We start from the raw sequence: 27,004 nt of genomic DNA, 5'->3' as shown, positions 1-27,004 counted from the left end.
ATTTTAATTTTAAAATAAAAATTTGTATTTTAAAAAACAAGTATTTAAATTTGAAAAAAGTTGCTTGCCCATCCTTATCTATAAGCGACCGCTAACAGAAAACATACAGGCCATAAGCATGACGCACAGCCAGATAATGGTAGCAAGACCTTTCAAAGCATCTTCAGAAGGTCTTCATCATCCAGAGCAAACCCAGAGCGGCTCAGGGCTCCAGAGATGAAGAACCAGAGCACCAGCGCTGAGCTTTTAAGGGATGGGGGCATGAATTCAGAAAACAAAGGCGTCAGCGCTGGGGAGGTCAGCAAGAAAACAGGCTGAAGATTCGGAGGGCTAAAAACAGGCAGTAGGAGGGATTGCAGGGAATGCAGCAATGGTAGAAACTAACGCAGGCAAACAGGAGAGCGGGTGCATCTGGAGGGTCGAGGAGACCCTCTGACCGGACGTCTACCCACGCTCCAAATACCTTGCTCGATGTCCAGCAGGACACGTGGTGATGGCGGGTCTGAGGCGAGCGAGGGTGAGGGCTCAAAGCCTAGAGAGATGCTCAGCTCTGTATCATCCAAACAGCTGGAATCCTGCCTTACTACCTGCCGCTTATTTTGTGCTTTGCAGGATTTGGGGGAGGAGCATCGGGAGCTGATTTTATTATAGGGAAGGGCCAATTGGGACAAAAGACTGAGCTTTTTGGAGAGCCTAAGTTGGCATGCTTGCGTTACTAGAGAAAAAACAACAACATCAAAACAACAGTAGTCAAAAGGTGAACATGACATATACGATAGATCCTAGCTATATTTGCAGCATTCAAATGTTTTTCCTGCTGCTTTTTTTTGCAGCACACTACCCAAGGCCGTTTCTAGCCATTTTGACGCCCTAGGCGAAATCCTTATTGGCACCCCCCAGCCAAATCTTAAAAAGCAACATGGTATTACTGGTATTAATTTGAATCGTTATTAACAAATACATACACATATCATTTGGAAATGTAATCCTTATTAACAAATATATACAATTTGGAAATGTTTTCAAATTTACCGCAAACTACGTATGAAAGCTTGATCGGTCACATGACAGTAACAAGAATAAATATTGATTCAGTGCGGTCCATGTTGCTCATTGACGCTCGAACTTCCCCTTTAAATAACGCGACGCTATGCCCTCTGTACGACACTGCTTGCATTAAGCACTATTAGAACTGAATGAATCAATTCAGCATTTCGACCCCATCCGTAAAGGTGTTAAATTCGACAAAGCGGATTAATAAAGGATGTAATTAATGTTGTGAATTAGCACATTTTATTGTACAATTTTTAAATTGGCCATTAAAGTTTTATATGGGACAAACACACTGATCTTTTAACAATGCATTGGCGCAAACACACACTTGGAGGTGCAGAAAGCTTTATAGAGTCAAAATATAATAATATATCATGAAATGCTTAAGTGAGTGTGGTCATATCTTGCTTCTACAATACACGCGGAGCAATATTACGTTATCTGCCCATTTCACAGTGTGATTTCTCGACTGCCACAAATACGGCCCTAACAAAATACAGATTTGTGCATTTTTTATTGTACCTGGGGTTTTTTTTGGCCTTTGAATTTAGCTTTATTGTGTGGTTAAAAAAGCGATTCCTTGCCAAAGCATTGACCGAGCTCTAATGGTGTTGTAGAGCACTCCAAATGCAAACTCTATAAACAACAGTCAGTCAGACAGTAATTGACAGTCCTCTTATCAATATAGGAATCATCTGATTGACAGTACTCTAGCCCAATAGTGTTGAGGGAACCAGTGGTGGTGGCAATCATATTTCAGGGTGGCCGTGACACCCTTTACACACACCCCTGCCAAAATGTAGAGCCAGACGCTCACTGGCGCCCCTTCATCTGATGGCGCCCTAGGCGACCACCTAGTTTGCCTATGCCTAAAAACGGCCCTGACACTACCATTCAAAAGTTTGGGCAAATAAGCCTTTTTAAACTGATCAAATGTTACAGTAAAGACTTTTATAATGTTAGGAAGGATTTCTATTGCAAATAAGAGCTGTTCTTTTGAACTTTATATTCATCAAAGACTACTGAAAAAAAATCTAGCACGGTTAAGCGTTAAGCAGCACAACTGTCAACGGTGATGATAAAAAAAGATTTCTTGAGCAGCAATTCAGCATATTAGAATGATTTCTGAAGGATCATGTGGTCCTGGAGTAAAGATGCTGAAAATTCTGCTTTGATCACAAGAATAAATTACTTTTTTTAAATATTTAAATATAAAACAGTTATTAATTTGCAATAATATTTCACAATATTAGTGTTTTACTGTAATTTTGATTATTGTATTATATGTATTAATATATTATATAAATTATATATTACTTTAATATGTCCAGATGCAAATAAATGCAGCCTTGATGAAGATTGTGTTGATTTCTTTTTTCTTGTTATTCTATTTGACCTAATCGAGTGAGAACATGTGTTAACTTACTGTTGGCGATGTTGGAGGCGGTGTAACTGTCCGCTAATCCCGACACCTGGCTGGCGATGCTGGTCTCACTGGCCCTGCGGGCCCCACGGAAGGCTGGAATGGATCCCGGAGATGAAGGATTGGAGTGATCCCCAAACATAATGCCGTGAGACTGCATCACGTCCGCTGTAAGAACCAAAACCAGTAATTACTCACAGGGGCCAGGAAATGGAACTGACAGAGAAATTAGGGCCCAGAAATCTGACAACTTTCAGTAGTGACTAAACCTCAGTTCCAAAACCTAGTGAGCTGCCTATATAGACAGCATTATATCTAGAGAGCATCGTAGGTGTGCTCAAGGGAGTGTTGCGGACTCACTAGATTTTGGATCAGAGCTTTAATGATGCATCATTATACATTTGTAAAAGGGCCATTTGATTCAAAATGATAAAAGGAAGTGAAAAGAAGATACAAACACAAGTCCAAAGAGAAGTAAATACTGCCCCTGAGTCCATTTTAATCCGTTTCTTCCATTCTGGAGGAATTTAGGAGAGCTTTTACTCATGGAGCATTATTTACCAAATACACATGCAAGCCCATCATTGGAATCAGGATTTGTCATCAGTCAAGCTTGAATTTACATTTGTTCTTATTATTCTTGCCGTAATGTCATTTTAAAGGTGGAGTGTGTAATTTCTGCAGTATTAGTCACATTGAATGGAACTGCAAAATTAGTGCTGGTTTCCAAACAGGTTTCCCCATAGGTTGGACCACTCATGAAATCTTTCAACATCCCTAGGTTATATTTCACACCAGAATCAAGAGAAAGAAATATCTATTTTAGGACTATTATTTTCATAACAATCATATATACATATAAGTAGTATGTGTGTATATATATATATATATATATATATATATATATATATATATATATATATATATATATATATATATATATATATATATATATATATATATAGTGCATATATATATATAAGTTCTAAATTATTTATACATTATGGTAGTATTTGTTGTGCTGCCTTAGAATTACGCTGATTTAAAAACATGCATTGTGTTACAGTAATTTTTACTATAATACTGTAATTTTACTATAATTTTTACTATACTACTAACCCTGACCTCGCAATAAAGAATCTAACGAAATCGACATCTATTGTATTGGGGGTGAAAATATGCCTAACTGTCATGTAAAGTATGATTTTTCTTTTGATTGTGTGGTAAAATATAAAACTCTTTTTAAGTTTGGCTTATAATTGTCTACATTAAATTAGGATAGGAAAAATCCCTTTAACATTGAAGAAATGCACACTTCGCCTCTAAATTCAATAGCATCAGTTCCACATTGCAGCATCCAGTGGCAGGAAATCACAGTAAAACTCAAAACCAACAAGCCCAAATGAGAGAATCAATGTCAAAGCAGACGCACAAACACAGATTATGTGAAATGAGGGCACACGCCACACAGGGGTGACACACATAACAGGGAGTTTACTCTAAAGGGAAGCAAGAAACCAGGAATGGCTACACACACTCGGCGGGGGCCGGCGTGGCTTGCCAGTTGAGCACAGGGACGGGAATGGAAGTCTCGCTGATGCCATCCTGAAAGCGCTGGGCAGCACAGCTCACACTCTCCAACAGGAGGTGAGGGTTACTCTGGATGGTTTCCACTGCCACATGTCAAACCCAGCGGCATGAGGGACGTGGAGACATGAGAGCGACGTGAAGGGGAGAGAGACAAAGAAACAGAAAATAAAGACAAATAACAGACAGAAATGACACAAACCGAGGCACGAGAACACCAGTCGTGAAGCAAAACTCACGCCAGAACTGCAGTGATGGACGATGCTTCTTTAGACTAAACCAACAAAATACCTGCTTAAATACACATGCGATCACATGTAGGCCCTGCTTACAATCATGACTTCTCAGATGTAAATGGTGTCCAAAATGCTTTGTGATCTGATATAGCTTAAAATGCATGTGGCCACATTGCATTTGTAGTGTAAAAGCTACTGTAAGATGTCCAGATGCATCCTGGACAAAAGACCGGCTGCTTAACTGTCAATCATCCATTGCAATAAAACATGTAAGCTAGCCAGTAATGTGCGGCTTTCTGGGCTTTTTTTTGGCACATTTTGCATTGTGATCAGCAAGCAGTGAGACATTACATATGAGTGATGTATGCAGCAGTTATTATAGATAACTAAAACATATTTCAGAACATTAGAACATTTCAAGGCAACATTTCTCCTTTTCATTTAGTTTAACTTGATGAACTAAAACTGAACAAAATGAATACAAACCTAATAAACATGACAAACACAACAAAATTATTAAAACAGAAAATATAAAAATAAGATTTTGAAATGTTAACTCTTTCCCAACCATCGACGGAAATTTCCGGCTTTTTGTGTTATGCTAAGGGGTGCTATTACGCATCTTCTGAAAGAGTACAGAATTTTCGGATTAAAACACAGACGAAGAAGCAGAAACAAGCGATCGTATGTAAGCAGATGCACATGTAAAATCACACGGTCATCAACATTAAATAGCATATAAATCAAAACTGCCTAATGTTACTCAATGAGATGTCGACCCAGGATGAGCTATAGGACTGTGAAGCTTTGGGGGTGTTGATGGACTCATGGATGAATCAGATCCGGACGTAGTCTTTGAAAAAAACATGCTTTTCTCATCTTTTTGCTCACAATGTTCCTTTTTTATGAAACTTACCCACATTCAAGTGTTGATAAAAAAGAATGCATGAAGCTAGAATGTTTTTTGTTGTTTAAAAGCAGAGGGTCTGTTCTTTCTTTTGGTATATTGAATGTTCAGCAACAAATTATTCTTGGGGCCATTCATTTTTTTTGAAAATGATAAAAAACACTGGCGGGGAAAGAGTTAATGAAAACAATAATCGTATTTTAATATACTGAAATAACACTGGTATGCAGTCACAACATCAAGAGACCATCCCCTCTAAATCCAATCACGAGCGGTCAGAGGACACATGTTAATACAAGGTGAAAAACAGCAATCTGTCTCGCCTGACCACTTGTGATCCGATCACCCGAGAGTGTACCAGGTGTAATCCGGGTCTTAGCAGGTACACGTGTTGACTGAGAAATCTCTCCACTCTTACCCAGCAGGGCAGACTGGCCGTCACCCAGTGGGAAGCGCTGGTAGCGGGGTACGCTAAACGGTGGCATCAGGTGGAAACGCTTCTCCAGCAGGGGCTCCAGACGCGAGGCGGAGGGATCCGCGGGGTGGAACAGGTTGTAAACCTGCTGGCACGCCGGACGAAGATGAGCCACTGCAGGAAGGAAGAACAAAATAAAAATAATGTTAAATTGATCTCAAATTCTGGTGTTAGAATGTACATTTATTCATAAAAATATATAAGATTCATTAAAAAATTCTCAGCTGGTTTGTTATAGTTCAAGTAGAATCATGCATTTACACGCAACTGTTCAACAGTTTGGGCTCAGTAAGATTGTTTAAAGTTTTTGAAAGAAGTCTCTTCTGCTCACCAAGACTGCATTTATTTGATCAAAAATACAGTAAAAACTGTAATATTTTGAAATATTGTTACAATTTCTATGTGAATATATTGGAAAATTTAATTTATTCCTGTGATCAAGACTTCTCCAGTCTTCAGTGTCACATGATCCTTCAGAAATCCTTTTTCAGGATTCTTTGATGAATAGAAAATAGAAATCTATTGTAGCATTACAAATGTCTTTACTCAGCCGAACTTAGCCCCGCCCACAACATTTGAGGTCGGGAAGTTCGGTCTGGACTTGATCCGTTGTAGAGCAAATATGCTCGAACCAGAGCTGTTCAGACCAATCAAATCATCAGGGTGGGTTTTATACGATGATGGACAGATGATCAACAGTAACGTAATCATCCACGTCACCAAAGAGCGCTTGGGTTGAATTCGTTCTAATCCTAAACGGAGAACTTGTTCGTATATGCGTTCATCTTTACTATTTCTCTCAAAAATGATGATCGTGTAGGCAAGTACTCTGTGTATCCTTAAATTCTTTTTACAACACCGGCAAAGATCGTTTACACTCATCTTCTTCTTCTACTTTTTCCAGCGTGTGTGCAGTTGAGTTCTGTTGACAACTATGCATCGCTCCGATGCTCTGATTGGTTGTAGGTCTATCCAATTGAGCGCAGAGGCATTTTCTTTCCTGGTTCGGTTGAAACACGCCCCATAATCACAGCCCAATGGAGCAGCATCAGACTCATTTTCTGACTAGAATCTGAGTATGCCGACGTCAGGCTAGTCTTTACTGTCACTTTTGATTAATTTAATGCATTGATGAACTTCTGAACAGTAGTGTACTTCAGTATTTTCTTTCACCATAAACTAGCTAAAAATAACGTTGCTGTTGGTGGTTCAGGACGTTATGCCTTCAGTATTTTGTTCAACACATTCTTCCTTGTTTATGTTTTGTTTGACGCGCTCTACATGACATATGTTGGATCGGGAATCTCCCATCAGCATACTGTTCGCTTCCTCTGTGACATCAGCCCTCGAAAACAATCTCTAGAATTCTGCTGGCTGATTTAAATTGCTTTTAGGATTAATATGTTTGAAGCCTTTAAAAGGTTTGAACTTAGGAACAAAAACAGCATGAACAATAGAGATTACACAGTCCAGGTAATCCATTAGATGAAGTCACACTTTAAATGATCGCTTTGGCATCCAACCCACGCAGGATTTCATTCTCTTTCATCACTCTTCTTCCACTAGAAACTATAATAAGAGTATTGAAGGTTAACATACCGTCCAAAGAAGGGACCACAGTTTTCCTCAGAGCGAGGACCAGGCCTAGTGGAGAGCCGAAGAGGAAGAAGTCGGACACTTCGAAGTCAAACTTTCCCAGAGGGCCCCCTCCCTCCAGCATGGTACTGCTGCTGGACCGACGTGAACCCGGATCGTTCCTCAAAACGCTGGAGTGCAGACTATATATACAAAATTTACATTATTATACACATTTTTACAATTGTATTATTGTGCATTATTACAGTCACAAGTAGGGAAAACTGACATGTCAGGAAAAGTCAGGAGATATCTATAACTAATAGGGCTGGGTATTGACACAAATTTTACAATTCGATTAGATTTCGATTCACAAGATTTCAATTTGATTTGATTTGATTTAGATTCCGATTCGATTCAATATCGATTACTTTTGGATATATATCAGGTACAATACATGGCAAATTTTTTCAAGGAAAACAAATCTCTGAACTAATGTTGTAAACTATGGGAGTCAGTTATAGACTACATTAGCCTACTATAATATTGAAGGTAAAAATTAACTGATTTGTATACAGCACAAATTACACTACTGATTTTTATAATAATAAAGTTATATGAAATATAAACATTTAAATGGTGGCTGTCATACAAACTTGCCAGATTGATTCAAAATGCATTAAATACTGAAGAACATTAAAAGTTATAATGAATATGTAATATGGTGCATTTATTTAGCAAAATGCTCCTCTAGAGTTAATTTTTCTAGCTGACTAACGAGTTATGAGTTAACTCAGGGCTCTACGCTAACATTTTTCTTGAGGAGCACTTGTGCTCCTAATTTAAAAAAATTAGGAGCACAGTCAAACATTTAGGAGCATTTTCTGATCAATAACACGCATTCCAATTATAACTTTCCCATTACAGGACTATCTTTGTCCCTTTAAAATAATGTCCAGGGGCATTTTTACCATTATAAGAGCTATGTTTTCTAATCTTAATAAATATATGGATCATCTTATCAATTTCTTCAATTAAAATAGAAAAGTTGTTTTTAAAATGTTAATTTAAACAATAAATTCAGTTAGAGCAATACGACACAATCCGACTGTTACCAATCTAATTAAATCAGCATCAAAAGATCCATCTTTGCAGTGTAGAAGTGGCACAGCAGCTCTATCTGAAGTGGTGTTTACACTGTTTGAGATGACGGGACACGCGCAGCTCATGGGTATAATGTTGTATGAATGTTTTAAATATACATTTTTGAATTTAGAAATGGGTTATGTACAAGTTAAACTTTAAAAGTTTGATATTTTAAATAAAAACTTCATGCAAAGTATAAATATGAAAATAAAACCGCCAGTAGGTGGCGTCAAGTCTATGTGTAAGTCATTGATTCAATCGTTCAAACGCAGATTCATTCAAATCAAACCGCTTGGAGATGCGCAACAGTTCTGGTGTAGTTTTGATTTTCACGAAATAAACAGTATTGTGGCTAAAACGTTGTTACTTAACATCAGCTTGTCTATTGGACTTTTGTACAAGGTCAGTATAAAATTTGCAATCATGCCAACTCGGAGCAATAGCAGTCCGTAACTTTTGGCGCTCTGGCGCTAATAAACAGAACTGCATGCGTCTCGCGGAAGAACATTTCAGCCGGATCTACTTCTCTCTGTGTGTGTCTATGGCGAGTCACACAGGGACTGTGCTCCTCCGCAGCACTGCGGTCCAAACTGGAATAAAATAGTAAGAATATAAACACTTATTATATGTGTACCGTAGTGATTCAGGGTAAGATAAAAACACGGTTTGGAAAATGGATTCATGATGTACTCTCATTTATACATCTAGTAATTTTTAAACACGAGAAAAGTTGTGGACTGAAGCTGATAGCTTAAAGATTAAATCAAGAACTCATACAGGGGCTTTTTTAAATTATTATTTAGTAATTCATTTTTGGTGGCATTTTTGCCCCAAGCCCCCGTTAATTTCCGACCTTGTTTATGATAATCCAAATGTGGTATTTCTAGTTAATTTGGATTTGGCTGCAAATAAACATCAGCGCGAGGCGTCTGGTATGTGCGCATGGCTGCTTCACACCTTCACACCCGTTTCACCTAGTAAACAATCTGTGAAGTGTGGTCCGTTGCACACATTTTTTGCACATGCTCTGCTGACAGAAGGCATGACAAGCAGTCGATCGCAGAACGAAACTTAACTGTTGCTCAGTCAGTGTTGATGCACTTTGGCAGTTGTAGTTTTTATTCCGATTGTATTATAGGCTACATTTATTCATGAGAATCGATCGGGTCACTCGCACTGGTGCGCCGAAATATTTTTTCACAGTCACACGCAGTAATTTTCAGGCGCAAATGCGCCCAAAATGGTCGCTATGTAGAGCCCTGTAACTGGATATGTTTTTTCTGAGGTAAATGTGATGTTACATAACATTTGTTTGAAAACTGTTTTACTGACGTCTTTCCACGGCTGAAACACTGTTTGAGTGATTCCATGCGACATGACACGGATTCCAGTAAGTTGTACTCATGTTTATGAGTATAATTCATGTTTATTTCGCACTGTAATTGGTATTAAAAAGGGGTGAGTTCACTGAGCTTTGTGCTGCCGCTTCTCTTGAGCTGAGCTGGAGCGATCTCACGACACAGCGCCAAAACGGTATCTATGTTTTTGAATTTCGTAATAAAATGGACGTAATTTGAAATCTGAGACTTTGTTTCATATCAATAGTAACAAAGCACAAAGATCATTGCGATTTTTTGGATGGGAGGCGCGCTACAATGTTCCGTTCATTCATCAACTGAAAACAGGATGACTAATCGATTTTAAGAATCAATATTGGTTTGAAAAAATGAGAATTGATTAAAATCAAGAAATCGATCTTTTTTACCCAGCCCTAATAACTAATATACATTTTTAAAATTATATATATATTCTTTTTTATAATGCAGAGCTCACAATTTTGTGGGGGAAAAAATCATTTCATAAACAAAAAGTTTATGATAACGAAGAACCCCATTGATACATTTGAAATAATTGACTAAAAAGACTGATTTGATCACAAATAAGATAGCAACTCTACACATGTATTAATTAATCCGTAAATTAATGCCAACGTAATAAAAGACAAAGTATAGTGTTATAAATATACAGATATAAACCCCTTTGCTAGATTTACTATGGAAATGCATCATCACAGTCTGTGAAAACCGTCCATTGTGCACATAATTATGATTAATAAAACAGATATGTTCACTAGAATGATAAACAAACTGAACAAAAGAACGATTGTGGCTCACCTGGTCAGGAAGGCCTGGTGCTGTTTGATGGTGTCCAGCTCGTAGGTCGAGGAGTCGCTGCGTTTCCGGGGCAGCTGTTTTTTGGGGTCGTCCGGCCCGCTGGAACGTGGAATGTCTATATTACTACGGCTGAGGTGCCGACTGCCCTCCAGAGACAACCCCGAGCCAGAACCCGAGCAGTGAGTGCTGTTAATAATGATCCCTGGTGACAACAGGTCATTGTCCTGCGGAGGAAGTCAATCAGCAATTATTATCACAGGGGTCATATGAAGGAAAACAGGATATTTATGCTAAAGAATTTGATGCATTACAGTAAATGACATAGTTTTATAACTAATTAAAAATTATTCAGTTTATCTCATCTCGTGTCATTTATTTAACGGGTTGAATTATGCAAATTTAAATGTTCATAATTTTGTTAATGGGGTCAACTAGAATAAAAATTTTAGAATTCAAAAACTCTTCATTTACATTCTTGCAGCACCTGTTTTCACCCGCTGTCCAAATGGTAACTTAGTCTGCTCTGATTTGTCACCCGGCCCCAGTCTGTTGTAATTGGTCTACCTCAGTGCATGTCAGAAATGTAACAGCCCTTACCATAAATGGCGAGTACCAGCTCTGGAGGCTTCCTGTGGAGCTGTAAACACTACAGTAACTACACTAACTATGGGGTCAGTTTGCCGACTCCGATAATAACAAGTTGATCAACCTGCACCACCTTCACAAACACGACTTGTGGAGGACGTTTCACAGTGGTAATTCTTTATTTTATACTCTTACATTTCAGATGTGATGTTATAATTGTCATTAATAACATCTGACCTGCTTCAAACAGCATGGTTCAAAAAAGGAAGTTAGAAAAATGGTGAGAACACAACAAAAGTTTGTGGTTATACTGATGAGGAACACTGTTAAAAAACAGTTTCCTACATTTGGCGACCTTATAAAGACTGAAAAAAGGGGGTTTGGATTTAGGGAGGAAAAACAGCGTTTCTTGGACATGTGATGACAACACACTGCTAATGCCACTCAACCAGGCCTCATCCCTTTTACTTTTTGCGTATACCTTGTGACGTGTACGTACCTGGAAGAAGGCGTTTCAGGGAGTTGCAGTGGTCATTGCATTCGGACTGAATTTGAGGTACTTAGGGTGTACTCACACTAGGCATGGTTGCCTTGTACCGTGCCCGAGCGCGATTGTCCCCCCTCCCCACTCCCCCGCTGGCCTGCACTCACATTGCACTTAACATACCGGACCGGAGCACGCTTACATCATTCATGATGCAACTTTTTGTTTTGAAGAAAACGGGAAGAAAAGTGTTTTCGCTAATAGACTGCCTAAAACATTTATCATTTATGCCATGCAGCGATTTTCACTTGATTGCACTGCACATATCAGAAGATTATTACGGAGGCAGCTGACTTTGACGGAGGAATTTGCAGCTTTACTCGCAAACTACAATTCATGTTCATCAATGAGGTGAGAACCAGGACCGTTATAAACGTGAATATACTTGATTTAATTGGAAACTGTATCCAAGTAGTAATAGTTTGGTGTTTGCTGTCGTAATGTTGATAGTAGCGCGCAGCTGTTCCGTGCTCCAGCACGGTTAGCGCTCACACTGCATGCGAACCGCGCCCGAGTCCAACTGAACCGCGCTCTGGCCCACCTCTTCCAAGCGGGCCAGGGCCGGCTAATCGAGCCGCGCCCGGGGACGGTTCGGAGCACTCACACTAGTCAAACGAACCGCGCTTTGGTGGTCAAACGCACTCGGGCACGGTTCAAACTGGCTAGTGTGAGTACACCCTTAGACATCCACAGAAGATATGTAATTTTTTTTTTTTTATATATATTTTGACCACTTCTATTATTAATGCTATCAGGATGTTAAGAGACTTTCAACCAGTATTACCATTTTTTTTTATGAAAAACACTGCCTACCCTATCTTTAACGGTAATTAATCCCTGGATGACCAGGCCGTGTGTGTGTGTGAAAATCTGTGTGTTCACCTGCACACTGACAATGCTGCCACGTCGGCTGCTGTTTTGACTCTCTGACACTGTGATGTTGCTGCTGCAAAGAGCATCAAATCCCAGAATCCCTCCAACACAGTCACCAATCAGACACACCTGCACACAAATACCAGACAGACACACATTACATCACAAGTCATGTGCATGGGCAACAAGTGGCATAAACAACAATTTAAAGATGAAACAATATCCTACAAAATGTGATTGTGAAACTGAATGTTCTGCAGGAAAATAATTTTTGTTTTGATTTATTCGTAAAATGTGACATGTTTGCATGATGTTCAGCCTCGATTGTTCACAGTAAAACCACACATTTGTAAAGAAAGCAAACGCGGACAAATGTGATCTCACTTCATTTGATGTTATTCAGTGAGAAAACCACATTTATCCCAAAAGTTATTTTTACACTCAAGACGCTTCAGCAAACAAACTAAAACTAGACGCATATTTCACTGCCACACAATTTTTCCATTGCTCTAATCTGTAATTAACTACATAAGAGAAAAACCCAAACCACTGACTTGGCCAGTGAAAGTGGCCCCCTCCAGGGATTTGATGAAGTCACCGTAGACCTGATTGGCTCGCACTATGACCGTTGCCACGGCGTCCTGGTACTGTGGTGCAGAGGTGGCCAATAGGGGCAGGGCGGCCAGAGGGATGTGATCCTGACTGTTGGAGAGGCAGCCTTCGTCATAGCTGTAGGGGCTCAAACTGTGTCAAGGACACAGGAACAGAGAGCATGCTGGGTTATTACCAGCGAGAAACAGTTATATGCACTAAATTAGCACGTAGAGTGGCATACTACCATACCAGTCTTTCTGCATTATGGATGCAGTACTCGGTTGACCTACTACATTTGCCAAAATGTGCAGTTTACAACTAGAGCACACAGCACAGAACTGTATCCCACAATGCAATGTGTTTTCAAAAATGCACTAAATGAATCAATATCAACAGCAATGTAACTAATAATGATAACTAATAATAATTATAAGTTACTCACTGCAATAACAGCAGCATTTTTCTAACCAAATAAATATAGTTATGTAGGATTAGGATTATAATCCTATTTATTAATAATAATACAATCATTATTTTAAACACAATATATTATATCTTATTAATTAATTAATTAATTAATAATGCATTCATTCATTCATTAAAATGAATAAATGATTAACACATTATTACTTTTTGAATGAATGAATGACCACAGGGACATTCTGGAAACATTATTAAGCAATAATTATATTTTTTCTAATCCATCTATTCTAATTGTTTCTATACCAAAAATTAAAAAAAAAAAAATAATACAATAATTATTTTAAAAACATATTATATTATATTTTATTAATTAATTAATTATTTATTTATTTATTCATTCAATCATTAAAATGAATACATTATTAATAATTATTTAATTTATTCATTAAAATGACTAAATTATTAACACATTATTATTTTGAAATGAATGAATGAACGCAGGGTCTTTCTAGAAACATTACTAAGCAATAATTAAATTTTTTCTAATCCATCTATTCTAATTCTAATGTATTTTTCTATACCAAAAATGTTAAGTATTGATTATAATTATTTATTATTAATAATAATAATACAATTATTATTTTAAAAACGTTATATATTATTTAAATTAATTTATTATGAATGGAATAAATTAATAAATTATTACTTTTTGAATGAATGCATGCAGAGTTTCTTGAAACATTAAGCAATATTTGTTATGCTACTAGAAGGTTGAAAAGTTGGAACTGTTGCTAGATTAAGTTCGTTACTCCCCAACAGTACCTCATGACTACCAGAGGTCATGTTTAGTTTGCTGAATGGGCCGAGTGTGTGTGTTTGACACTCACTTTGACACCAGAGAGAAGGCCTCCACGCACACGGCCGGACAGGGAACCAGACGGATGGCGATGCGGCCCAATGCAGCCGGGTAATGAACCCGCATCACAGCATCAAACGCGCTGCCGATGGTGTTGACGTCCCCCTGCTTGCTGTTCTGGTCTCCGCTGCCCGTATCCAGGATGTTTCCGCCATGCAGGACCAGGAGGAGGACGTGGATCTTGGACGGCTGTAAGCACTGCTGTGAGGAACCGTCCTGAGGGACACATTTGGACAGCTGTTTCTACAGCTGCATTCGGTTCATTTAAAACATCCACACACACACTCGTGACAGCATGCTATTGTGAAAGAGGACGACTTACTAATGAACAACACGGTACAGAGCGCAACAGAAGTCTTCCGGAAGTTAAAATCCTATTCAAAATCTCCATCGATAGAAAACACAAATCTCTCAAGACAGACCTACCATGAGAAACGCAGACACGTGCTTCTGTAGAAACCCAGTGTGGCTCCTCAGATGACCACAGCTAAAATTAGCAACCTATATTGCATTAGATAATGTTAAGGTGTTGTAGTGTGAGAGCATAAAATATAGCAGTGGTCATTTCTAATATATCATTTAATATTATTCAATATATCTAATATATTATAGAAAATATATTCTGATGATGAAATTTGTACAAAACAACATAACTTGTGCTGGTTTATGAGGCGAGCAGTTCATTCACATTCATAAGTACAGTCTTTTTCTACAGCTGTCATTATGTCGCCTATGAACAATTATGATTGTGCTCAATATCAAAGAATTATTATGCACGGGTTGTTTAATTATCTGATTTGTTCATGCCAGTTACAGATTTTGAACAGGGTAGCATGGCATGAATAATTACATTGTTATTAAATAATATTCTTAATAATAATATACTAATAAAAAGAAGACAATGTAGACAAAGGAAAAGAAGAATTAAACTATTTTTTATAATTTTGTTTTATATATATTAGGGCTGTCAAAAGATTAATCGCGATTAATCGCATCCAAAATAAAAGTTTTTGTTTACATAATATATGTGTGTGTACTCTGTTAATTATTATTTATATATATAAATACACACACATTTATATACACATGTATATATTTAAGAAACATTTACATGTATATACTGTATATACATTTATATAATCTATAATATATATAAATATAAATGTTTTATATATAAAAATAATATTTGTTTCTTAAATATATACATGCTTGTGTGTGTATTTATATATAAATAACAATTAACAGAGTACACACACATATTATGTAAACACAAACTTTTATTTTGGATGCGATTAATCGCGATTAATCTTTTGACAGCCCTAATATATATAAAATCCTAATAATAATTTATTAAAATAATTTCAATAAATGAATTATTGATAAAATAATAGAATCTTTCTAAATAAATACATTATTAATATTAAGATTATCTGAAATACTGATAAATACATTTATTAATACATGATTTAAAAAATAATAATAATAATAATACTACCACTACTACAATTGAGGTATTTTTATATGATTAAATAAAATAATTGTTAGAAACATCTTATTTTTATTTATTTTTTTTAATTATTATTATTGATAAATATAGTGACTAGTGGCCAAACATGTTTGGAATTATGCAAATGTGAAACCAATGAATAATGAAACTAGACTACATTACATTCACAAACTGCTAAATGATTTGTATTGTTTATAAATATACATTCACTAAAATTCATGTATATTTATAACAAAATGTTTCTGGTTGCTGTTATATCAAATAATTGTGATTAGATTAAAAAAATACCATTCAGGCTATTATCTTTCAAATGTGCCTATGAGCTGTTTGATTTTTGATTTTATTAATTAATTACTATTTTTTTTAAGAACAAAAAGGACAAAAACAATGGGAAAAACACTTCCAGAAACAAAGACAAAGTAGACATCACTGTCCGATTAGTGAAGATTATTCCATGGTAAAAGAAGAACTACTTGTCTACATCTCTAACGTGTGTCCACTTTACAAAATACTACATCTGAGATCATAAGGTGCTATATTTCAGAGTAAAGATCAGCTAAACTCTATGCAAACACAACACAATCTGTATGAAGATCTGCAACAACACAGGAAAACACCTTTGACTCTACATAACTTCTACACTTCTAACGGATCTAAACAGATACGTGTCGCTGAGACTCACAGCTGGGCGTCTGCGTGCTGAACACCGACGCCTACGGACGGTGGAGCGCCGCATGGACCTGGGTCTCTGCGGACCAGAGTTAAAGAGCACTGAGATCATCCTAAAAAAGCCCTGATCGTGCTCTTCCTCGACACGTCCCCATGAAACCCTTCACACCATGAGAACTTGACCTTATGACTACATAATGAGCCAACCTTTGCAGCGATGCGGATTCATTTTGTGAAAGGTCATACGGATTGTTCTGTGATAGTGTGGCACTGATCCTAACTGAAAGAGCTGTTGCATAATGTACCCTCAGAGAAGCTTTAATGCTTTTCCCCCTCTTTTTACGTCAGCATAAACACAGCGTGACCATGGCAGAATTTTTGCTCCATTAGCACAAGTACAGATCAATGCATCTTTCACTCCTGCAGTTGCATTAACAACACGACACCACTGCTGTGCGTTATGTAATGTTTGTGCTGTATTATATTTCGATTAATGTTCATGGAAAAGCATTCTATGAAAATGCGCAATTGTAGACATACCTCATTGAGTCGCTCCACGCCGCCAGTCCCAGATTCTTGATACAAGTCACCTAGAAACATAAAATTGAAACATAAAATTAACGTGCTTAATGCAAGAAAAAACATCCACGTGCTTCATAATTCTTTCTGAAACTAATCTGCATTGATGAAAAAAGGAAAAAGAACAAAATATTATTATTATTACTAAACTACTAAATTATTAATTCAAGATTATGATATTAAAATAATTAGTAATTATAGTACACGTCAAAAGTTTGGAAACATTACTATTTTTAATGTTTCTGAAAGAAATCTCTTTTATCAAAAATACAGAAAAAAATGTAATATTGTGGAATATTAAAACCATTTAAAACAATGCTTTCTATTGTTATATATTTTAAAATATGATTTATTTCTCCAGTGTCACATGATCCTTCAGAAATCATTCGAATCATTCTAAAATCAGGCTTGATGAGCGTAAGAGTTTTCTTTCAAAAACATTAAAGGGGTCATGAACTGGCTTTTTTTTTAAAAGTATACTGTTGTCTGAGGTCAATGTATGACGTTTGCGTGGTTTTTACATTCAAACACATCATAATGAATAAGTAATAGGCTATTTTCTGCCCTGGTTTTGAGCCTCTCTAATGGAACGATCGGTTTTTATGGGCGTGCCGCACTGAAGACTTAGAAGTACACGCCCACTGCTATGATTGGATAAGCTTTGCATATTATAATGAGCTTCAGCTCCCCCATGAGTACACGTGAGGAATTGTTTTGAAAGCGTGTGGGAAACGGCAACCGGAATGATTCGCCCACAGGGCTCGCAAAATGTCTTTATCAAACAAACACAATGATTTATCTCTCATCCACCCGCAATTTTTTATTACTTGGCCCACCCGATCGGTGGATATAACCGCGAACCACACATCACTAACACACACACGCCTGGAAAACACATAGTCCTGGGACGTCGGGCTTTGTGAGCCCTGGTCCAAGTCTGATCACGAATCGCAGCACAAAGAACCAACAACACCTCAAATAAAGGATTCTCCAGCCTGTGACAGCGTGCTAAGTTATGTTCAGTTAGACACATAATCAATAGATATCAAATGCTCTGTAACAATGCAAAACTATCACATATAAAAAACATGTTTTACTCACACAAGTGTGTTGCTTCATTCATTCATTTAATCTCATTCTTTTTGCAAATTCAGGCTCTTGTTTACAAACGAATCCGCGGTGAAATGAAGGAACAAACGCGCAATATCTTCCCCACGTGAGCTGGATATTCATTAAAAATAAAGTTCATCCATGCAGTCATAATATTGGAATCGAATTAAGTTTATGCGGTATGTTTATTGCTTGGAAGTTCGATCCGTTTAGCTCCGGCCTGTGTTATTTATCTATAACATGCCATACACAAATCGGTGGGCGGGGCTACAGAATCAGGCGTTCTTCTTCTTCTGTTGAGGCTGTGTTATACCACACGCTGACGTCACAGCTTGGAACATTCTGAGATCGAGCGTTTGCTGGGCCTGGTGTCAATAAAAGCTTTTCTTTGACTAACAAGGAAGTTTTCAGCACTGAAACTTACAGGATATTCTTATATCACGATGAACTTTTATATATCAAAGGCTGGATGAAAAGTTGATTTCTCAATTCATGATGCCTTTAAAAATAGTAATGTTTCCAAACTTTTGACCGGTACTGTGTGTGTGTGTATATATATATATATATATATTAGGGATGTGACGGTGAGGAAATTTTCCCACCGGTTAATCGACGTGTGACAACACCGGTATCACCGGCGGGGGCTTGTAAATCACTAATTCCATCTAACCGAAAGTAACATACACGACCGCAACTGAAAACTGAACTGAAAACGCACCAGTGCGCGCACACACCGTGAATGACAGCTCGTCTGTAAATGCGCGCTCTGTGAGACCATGAATGAAGTTCATCTGTAAATGCGCGCTCTGTGAGGCCATGAATGAAGTTCATCCGTAAATGCGCGCTCTGTGAGGCCATGAATGAAGTTCATTCGTAAATGCGCGCTCTGTGAGGCCATGAATGAAGTTCATCCGTAAATGCGCGCTCTGTGAGGCCATGAATGAAGTTCGTCCGTAAATGCGCGCTCTGTGAGGCCATGAATGAAGTTCATCCGTAAATGCGCGCTCTGTGAGGCCATGAATGAAGTTCGTCCGTAAATGCGCGCTCTGTGAGGCCATGAATGAAGTTCGTCCGTAAATGCGCGCTCTGTGAGGCCATGAATGAAGTTCGTCCGTAAATGCGCGCTCTGTGAGGCCATGAATGAAGTTCGTCCGTAAATGCGCGCTCTGTGAGGCCATGAATGAAGTTCGTCCGTAAATGCGCGCTCTGTGAGGCCATGAATGAAGTTCATTCGTAAATGCGCGCTCTGTGAGGCCATGAATGAAGTTCATCCGTAAATGCGCGCTCTGTGAGGCCATGAATGAAGTTCATCCGTAAATGCGCGCTCTGTGAGGCCATGAATGAAGTTCGTCCGTAAATGCGTGCTCTGTGAGGCCATGAATGAAGTTCGTCCGTAAATGCGTGCTCTGTGAGGCCATGGGTGCGTCTCAACAGTTCCCTGGTAGTCAGGGCACTGATCAGGCATTGATCGGTCTATGTGTGAGACGCACACCATGAATGAATGACAATTCGTCCGTGAACCCTTGTTTATACTCGACGCGTCCGCATCATGGTCCGAACGAACGAGCGCGAGGGTGCGTGCGGCAAAAATTGCGTCATCTCAGAGTGTCGGACTCAAAGGAAACAATGCACGCTCTGTGCGGCCGTGCACATTTTACGTTCGGTTTTGAATTAGCGGGTTGCTTGAATTGTGGGTTCATTAGCCTATTATTTTATATGAAAAACACAACAACAAAACAAATGACAAACTCCCTTAAATAGGCGCTTTTACGTTTCGCTTTGAAACCAAATCTTCCGCGACCATCTCAGTCAGCTCCTCACTCTATGATGAATAAAATCTGATGAATGACTCCTGCCGAGACTCACGGTCGGGTCATGCTTTATTAAGCAGACACATTCAGTTTTAATTTGTATTGTCTGTTCTCTAACTGAACTAAATTATTTTATTAGGATAAAAAAAAAAAAAAAACGACGGTGAGGCGGTGCCACGGTGGGCAAGTGATGTAAGCGGTGTTGAGTCTGAACACCGGTAACACCGGCAACACCGACTATCGTAGCAAGCCTAATATATATATATATAAAATACGTATATATAATAAATATAATTTAATACTTAAATTTAATACTATGTTAATTTAATAATATATTAATTAGTTTTCATTATATATATATATATATATATATATATATATATATATATATATATATATATATATATATATATATATATATATATATATATATATATATATATATATATATATATTAAAAAATTAAAACTAATTAATATATTATTAAATTAACATAGTATTAAATTTAAATATTAAATTATAATAATAATTCAATTTAATATTATCAAATATATTTGTATATGATTAATATAATTTTTTTTAGAAATCTAGTATTATTGTTACTATCAAAAGAAACCTAGTGTTAGACTTTCATTTGAACATGGGTTTGATGAGTGTAAAAACCTCCACGGCCCGCGAGTCCAGCAAGCAGTGAGATCCGTCTCGCAAACAGCATGGAATTCTGTGTAATTAAGTGTTCCATAATCTCACACTGTTTGACACACACCCTAACCTCCTCAGACTCAATGGGGCTCCTTTACAGCTAATCCTATTAAAGATGTGAAAATCTCTGTATTTGGCGGATGAATGGAAAAAACTCCTTCCAGTGGGCTCGGCTTAGCCATTACTAAACCAAAGCATTGGAAGAAATGCTTTGCATCACCCGCCTGAAATACCACCCTGCAATCCTAGAGCGTGTCAGATGGGTGAAGATAATCCCTCGCGTACCCTGAGATTCCTCTGACTCTGCTGTCTCCATTTTATCCATCATATCGTTGGAGCTCCACTTGGTGATCTCCTTGGAAAAGATCTCCTCGTTGTCAGAGAAGTCCTCTGAGGAACAAGGATTCAGATTTTAGTAAATAACAGATTGTCAAGAGCACCTTTTAAACTGAGGATCAAACCTGCATTACCGTGAGCATCAAAGAACTCGTCATCTGTGCTGTCCTCCGAGTCTCTGGCGATGCTCTGCATGCGCCATTCAGAAATGCTGTGGCGTGAAGGGCTTCCTGCACACAAGATACATTAAAGAAAAATGAGAAATCATATTAGTTCCATGTACCAATGCTAAATATGATACATCCCCCTGAAAAAAAACACCTAATTATACAACTACTGTAATTTATATATTTATATGTGTATGTGTATGTGTATGTGTATGTATATATATATATAGTTTGGAAACATTACTATTTTTAATGTTGTTGAAAGAAGTCTCTTATGCACATGCATTTATTTGATCAAAAATACAGAAAAAAAAATAGACTGGGTAAACCCAGCCCTGATCTGCCAGCGATTTGATTTCACCCTGCAGCTCAGGCTGGAAACCTGTACATATTTCTATCCTGCTTCTGTTACAAATTTGCGGGGACCAATCACAAGCCGGCTTATCCAGCTGGCGCGCTATTGGCGGGTTTAACACAATGACGGATAGAGAAGCGATGGATCGTTGGTCTGATTGAAGGACTATCCAATTGCGTACAGAGTCATTTGAACTATGCCCGTTGTTCACGCCTCTTGCAGTAGAAAATACAGAGCAGACTCCCCAGACCAATGTTCAGTCTTAAAAGATTGAGCTTGGTCTGGTGATAGCCAAACAAGAAAAAAACTGTAATATTCTGAAATATTATTAAAATTTTAAATAATGGTTTTATATTTGAATATACTTTCAAATGTAATGTATTCCTGTGATTTACTCCAGTCTTCAGTGTCACATGATCCTTCAGAAATCATTCTAATATGCTGATTTATTATCAATGTTGGAAACCGTTGTGCCGCTTAATATTTTTTATAACCCTTTTTCAGGATTCTTTGATTAATAAAAAGTTAAAAAAATAACGGCTTTTATTGAAAATAGAAATCTTTTGTAAAAATATACACCGTTCAAAAGTTTGGGGTCAATCTTTTTTTTTTTTGAAGAAATTAATACTTTTATTCAGCAAAGATGTGATAAATTGATAAAGTGATAGTTAACATTTATATTGTTAGAAAATATTTCTATTTTGAATAAATGCTGTTCTTTTTAACTTTTTATTCATCGATAAATCCTAAAAAACAGTATCACAAGTTCCAAAAAAATATTAAGCAGCACAACTGTTTCCAACATTGATAATAACCGAATATCATATTAAAATGATTTCTGAAGGATCATGTGACACTGAAGACTGGAGTAATGATGCTGAAAATTCTGCTTTGCATCACAGAAATAAATTAAATTTGAATTAAAATAGAAAACGATTATTTAAAATTGTAACAATATTTCACAATATTACAGTTTTTTCTATATTTTTGATCAAATAAATGCAACCTTGATAAGCATAAGTGACTTCTTTCAAAAACATTAAAAATAGTCATGTTTCCAAACATTTAACCGGCACTGTATCATTAAGCTGAGTTTAACAGCTTGTGATCACCATGCATTTTCAAAGTATAGTTATATAAACAGAGGAACTTTGACGTTTTTGTCAGAAAAAATCTGAAAGTGAGACATGAACCAATAATTCCCCTCAAAGTATAGTTGTTCCAGGCCAACAACGGATGTTTATCCAGGAACATGTCCTTCTTGAGTAATTCTGTTTTGGTCAATTTCACATGAAATGCGATGTGAACTTACCGCCCCTCTTGGAGGAACGTGAAGACCTGGAAGAGGTGGACCACTGCTTGGTCAGCTCTCCTCGCGCCTGCAGCGTGTCCCCTATGGTCCTCGTCGTCCCGTCCGCTTCATTGGAGCTGTTGGCCTCCCTGGCTTCGAGCTCTTTCTCAGGGCTGGTGATGGCGCCGTTGTTCTCGCCGCCTTCCTCGTTGCAGCTGTACTGTGCCATCTTCTGCTGCAGGGCCAGCTGGGTCTCCAGCTCCAGTAGTCGGATGTCCTCCATGGTCAGACCGTACCACTCATCCTGCCAACACCAGGCCTGTCGATGAGCGCGTACCATCACCTTCCTCAGCCCTGATGGGAAGATGATGTGAGATTAATTCTTAAGTTAGCACAGGTTAAGTTTCCATAGTCACTGCATGCAAACTAGTTTGGGGGGGGGGGATGTTCACTTTGTTCATTTTCATGTTCATTTTTTTATATCTTCTGAAGATAATGAGAGTACAGTTTCCCATGCAAAAGTCAGCATCCCAATGCTATGTGGTTGATAACGTTAAAATGTTTGGAATGTATTTAAATGTGCACAGCACTTCTGTTCTGAAAGAGAGTCTCAGACAAGATGGAGTGAAAATGTAAAACCTTTTAAAAAGTAACATAATTAGAAACATTTATACAGTACAAGCAACGAGTTACTTTTAAAAATAACGTTTCTCAACACTGCTATCAACCAAAGAGACTGTTTATGCGTTTAGTTACTTTAGGACGTCAACTTAACTCTTATATCAGGTCATGTTTACTTTATTTCAAATAATGAAAATGTTTTTTATGGATTTAGTTTTAGCTTTAGTTACCTATAATAAGCCTGCTTGACTGATGAGTCTGCACACGAGATCGCTCAACATTTGGGGTTGAGGTGTGGTTTGGCTCATTTCCTTGCGCGATTTCCTCGATTGATTAAGATGTGTCAAAGATGCAGTTAACCAGTCTTTCAGATAATTGAACTCAGTAATGAAGAGACGTGCAAACTAAATAGTTTTCACAGCGGCCAGGAAACAGCGAGGAAAAATTGACAAAAATAAAAGGAAATCAGCCAAAGAAGTTAAAGACTTCGCAAATGAGGGAAACAACAGTCCGCTTGCAAATGATCAGAGAAAGGAGCCAATAAACAAGCCGATATCGAAGTAATAAAAAAGATGAAGCGGCAAGCAAACGGCACATGGAAAGGAAATTAATTCTGCCCTGATGTAGTTCACCAATCGTTGATTTTCACTGGATCCGCACTGCATCAATCTCGTTTTCATTAAGTGCAGGTTAATGATTAAGGGCTTTTTTCCTGACAAAAACGCTTGACACCTGCTGCCCACCCACGCACAACGATAGCAGGATGTTACCTAGCATCAATTCACGCACATATGCAACAGATGGATCAGCTGACTCATATAGAATTATTGGAGAGACAAATGTCCTCTCAGTGCTAATAACATATGGTAGAGGACATCACTAACTGGTACTGGTTCTAAGTTGATAATAAATTAACTGGTTTAATCTATATATATATAATATTATATTATATATACACTTTATATATATGTGTGTGTCCATTATATAAAATTACCCAGAATCCCAAGGAGTCTGAACATTTCCGTACACTTACCCACATCATGAATGAAGCGCTCAATCTTTGACTGCATGCCCCAGTATCGAAACTCCACTTTACACAACTTGTAAGCGCACATGACGGGCATATTGCCTGGGTTGTTGTTGATTTCCGCGATCCAGTCATCAGACAGGGGACCCCGCTGGGTTTTATAAGACTTGTAGAGTTTAGGGTCCTCTTCTGCAAGGTACTCGTGAGCGGCAATGAAATCTTTCACAATATCGATAGGATCTGTGAAAGACAATTGCTTCCATTAGAGACTGTATTTTTTGGGGGTGGGGTGGGGGATGAACAAGGCACAAATGGTAAATCGGGGGTTATATTTAATCCTTTAATGCAAACCAAATCAGTTCATCACACAGATTTTATTGAACCTTCTGAAAGGTAATAACATGAACCTTGTGTTATCTGAGGCCGTAAAACCTAGTTTATCTGTTTGTCTTATGTGTCATAAAGTCTTTCTCTTATTTAACATTCGGAAGTGGGTTGTTCCATTTTAAAAAAGGTCATTACTTTTGTCAGAAAAAAATAAGTGTTTTTTTTATGCACAGGTTTCCTACACATTTTTCATTTCAAAATTCCATACTTTTCCAGACTGAAATTTCCACATATTTAACATCATTGGTTAATACAGCATTATTTTCAGCTTAATATTTGGTATATAGTACAGTCATCTGTAAATATTCCATTTTCTCAGGGGTTTGTTCATTGATTTGCTTGAAGTGACAACATACAGAGAAAAAAAGTAGACTTTTGCATGCACAAGAGAAACTTTTCGTGCCCTCGAGAAACTATTCACATGCGCACAGGAATTTTTTGCGTGCATGCGCATTACAATTTCTAGTTTTATATATACTATAACTATATACTATAACAAAGTTCCTTTGTGTGTCACTGCCATCTTACTATGAAGAAAACGAGAGCATGGAAGCACATGAATTAATAGAGATCTATTTGCTCAAAATGTGGCTTTCCTTAGGATAGTACCTCTAATATCAAGGCCTAATGTCCAATTTAACGCATCCTCTGTGGTGGCGGAGAAACCATGACACGAAATGGGCTGATGGGACAATACGGCTGAGTGCATTGTCCTATTTGCCAAGTTTAAGGGTCTATGAAAAAGACTGTTACTATATAAAAAATAAAAAAAAAGGGGGGGGGGGGGGTTAAAAATGTGGCTTTCATTAGGGCAGTGTGTCATATTTCAAAGCCTTAGCTCTGTATTAACACACTCTGTGGTGGCCAAGAAACCACACTGAAATGGGCTGATGGTGCAATAGGTGACTCATATTTTTATTTTTGCAACGTTCCTATTAGAGGTTCTGTAATACAGTGCTAAGAATATCTTGAGAAGAAACCCAAAACGCTTATAACCTGCATTTTTGCATAATGAAAATTTGGACCTTGAACCAGGAATCACTAAACAGCTTTTCTATTTATCGGGGCAACAGTCTGGAAATGCAAATATTTTTCCATACTCTGCTTCCTTTTTTTCCATACTTTTCCAGACTTGGAAATTACTCAAATCAAACTCCATACTTTTCCAAATTGCGTAGGAACCTTGTATGCAGTACATATACATGTGTACATACACACACACATACATTAGGATCCATTTTTGACAGCGGAAGTAAATACTTCAAAAATACTAAAACAATTACTAATGACATTTTTAAGGAACCGGAATCATTTAGTGTAATCTCATAATCATTACATTTTTACTCTTTTTTTTGATTATTCACTTGCCTTTTCTCAAAGAACAACTCTTAATTCAGATCTCTAATCTTTCATGTCTTAACCTAACGTTGTAGGTCTTCCATTATTCACAGTTGCTGATCTTGGGTTGTTTCCTGTTTGCAGACTGCCATGTTGGCAGACGGCCTCTAGGTGTCTCTACAGCACACTGACAAAGGTGCATGTTTTCAGTCAGGAACGGAGTTATGTAACAGCATTCACAGGGCGCTTCCCCCTGCAGTGCCTGCGTCTGTCTATGTTCGGCTCAGAAAGCCTCCAGCACCTGTCCCAGAGTGCAGCGGGGCTCTCGTGCAGTGGCACGCTACCCAGCAGCAGCATGGTACTATGTCAATGAAGCGGCACGCTGTCTGCATCGTAAACACTGAGGCATGACTCGAGAGCTCCTTCTGCTGAATTGCTTGAGAAGCAGGCAATGCTCACGTGGTAAAAAGCAAGCTAAGTATTGACTGGACTTCTTGGAAACGACTTTTGTTCTAGATGCTCAGTTGTGGTTTTGCACTTCAAAAACTGTCAAAGGCATCAATTAAATGTATGCATCAAGCATGCATGCTGAA

The 27,004-nt window shown here is 37.8% G+C and overlaps 1 protein-coding gene across 7 annotated transcripts in view; it reads right to left on the bottom strand.

Moving 5' to 3' along the window:
• Positions 1–27,004, bottom strand: part of pitpnm2 (phosphatidylinositol transfer protein, membrane-associated 2) — a 91,288-nt gene that overhangs the window by 8,445 nt on the left and 55,839 nt on the right. For 2 of the 7 annotated variants that reach the window (XM_079804983.1, XM_079804984.1), the window contains exons 5-18: positions 24,693–24,926; positions 23,060–23,392; positions 21,360–21,455; positions 21,175–21,279; positions 17,228–17,277; positions 14,483–14,727; positions 13,133–13,322; positions 12,588–12,707; positions 10,577–10,800; positions 7,281–7,459; positions 5,625–5,795; positions 4,012–4,149; positions 2,480–2,644; positions 464–715 (exon numbers count right to left, since the gene is read on the bottom strand). In XM_079804983.1, the coding sequence (XP_079661109.1) occupies positions 464–715; positions 2,480–2,644; positions 4,012–4,149; positions 5,625–5,795; positions 7,281–7,459; positions 10,577–10,800; positions 12,588–12,707; positions 13,133–13,322; positions 14,483–14,727; positions 17,228–17,277; positions 21,175–21,279; positions 21,360–21,455; positions 23,060–23,392; positions 24,693–24,926 (2,502 nt within the window). The remainder of the gene's footprint in view (positions 1–463; positions 716–2,479; positions 2,645–4,011; positions 4,150–5,624; positions 5,796–7,280; positions 7,460–10,576; positions 10,801–12,587; positions 12,708–13,132; positions 13,323–14,482; positions 14,728–17,227; positions 17,278–21,174; positions 21,280–21,359; positions 21,456–23,059; positions 23,393–24,692; positions 24,927–27,004) is intronic. The other 5 variants (XM_079804986.1, XM_079804987.1, XM_079804988.1 and 2 more) reach the window with 3 other exon arrangements.

This window comes from Gobio gobio (assembly GCF_949357685.1).
Source record: "Gobio gobio genome assembly, chromosome: 22".
NCBI classification, from domain to species: Eukaryota; Metazoa; Chordata; class Actinopteri; order Cypriniformes; family Gobionidae; genus Gobio; species Gobio gobio.
Note: the sequence above shows the minus strand (reverse complement) of the source record. Positions and strands in the feature narration are given on the sequence as shown.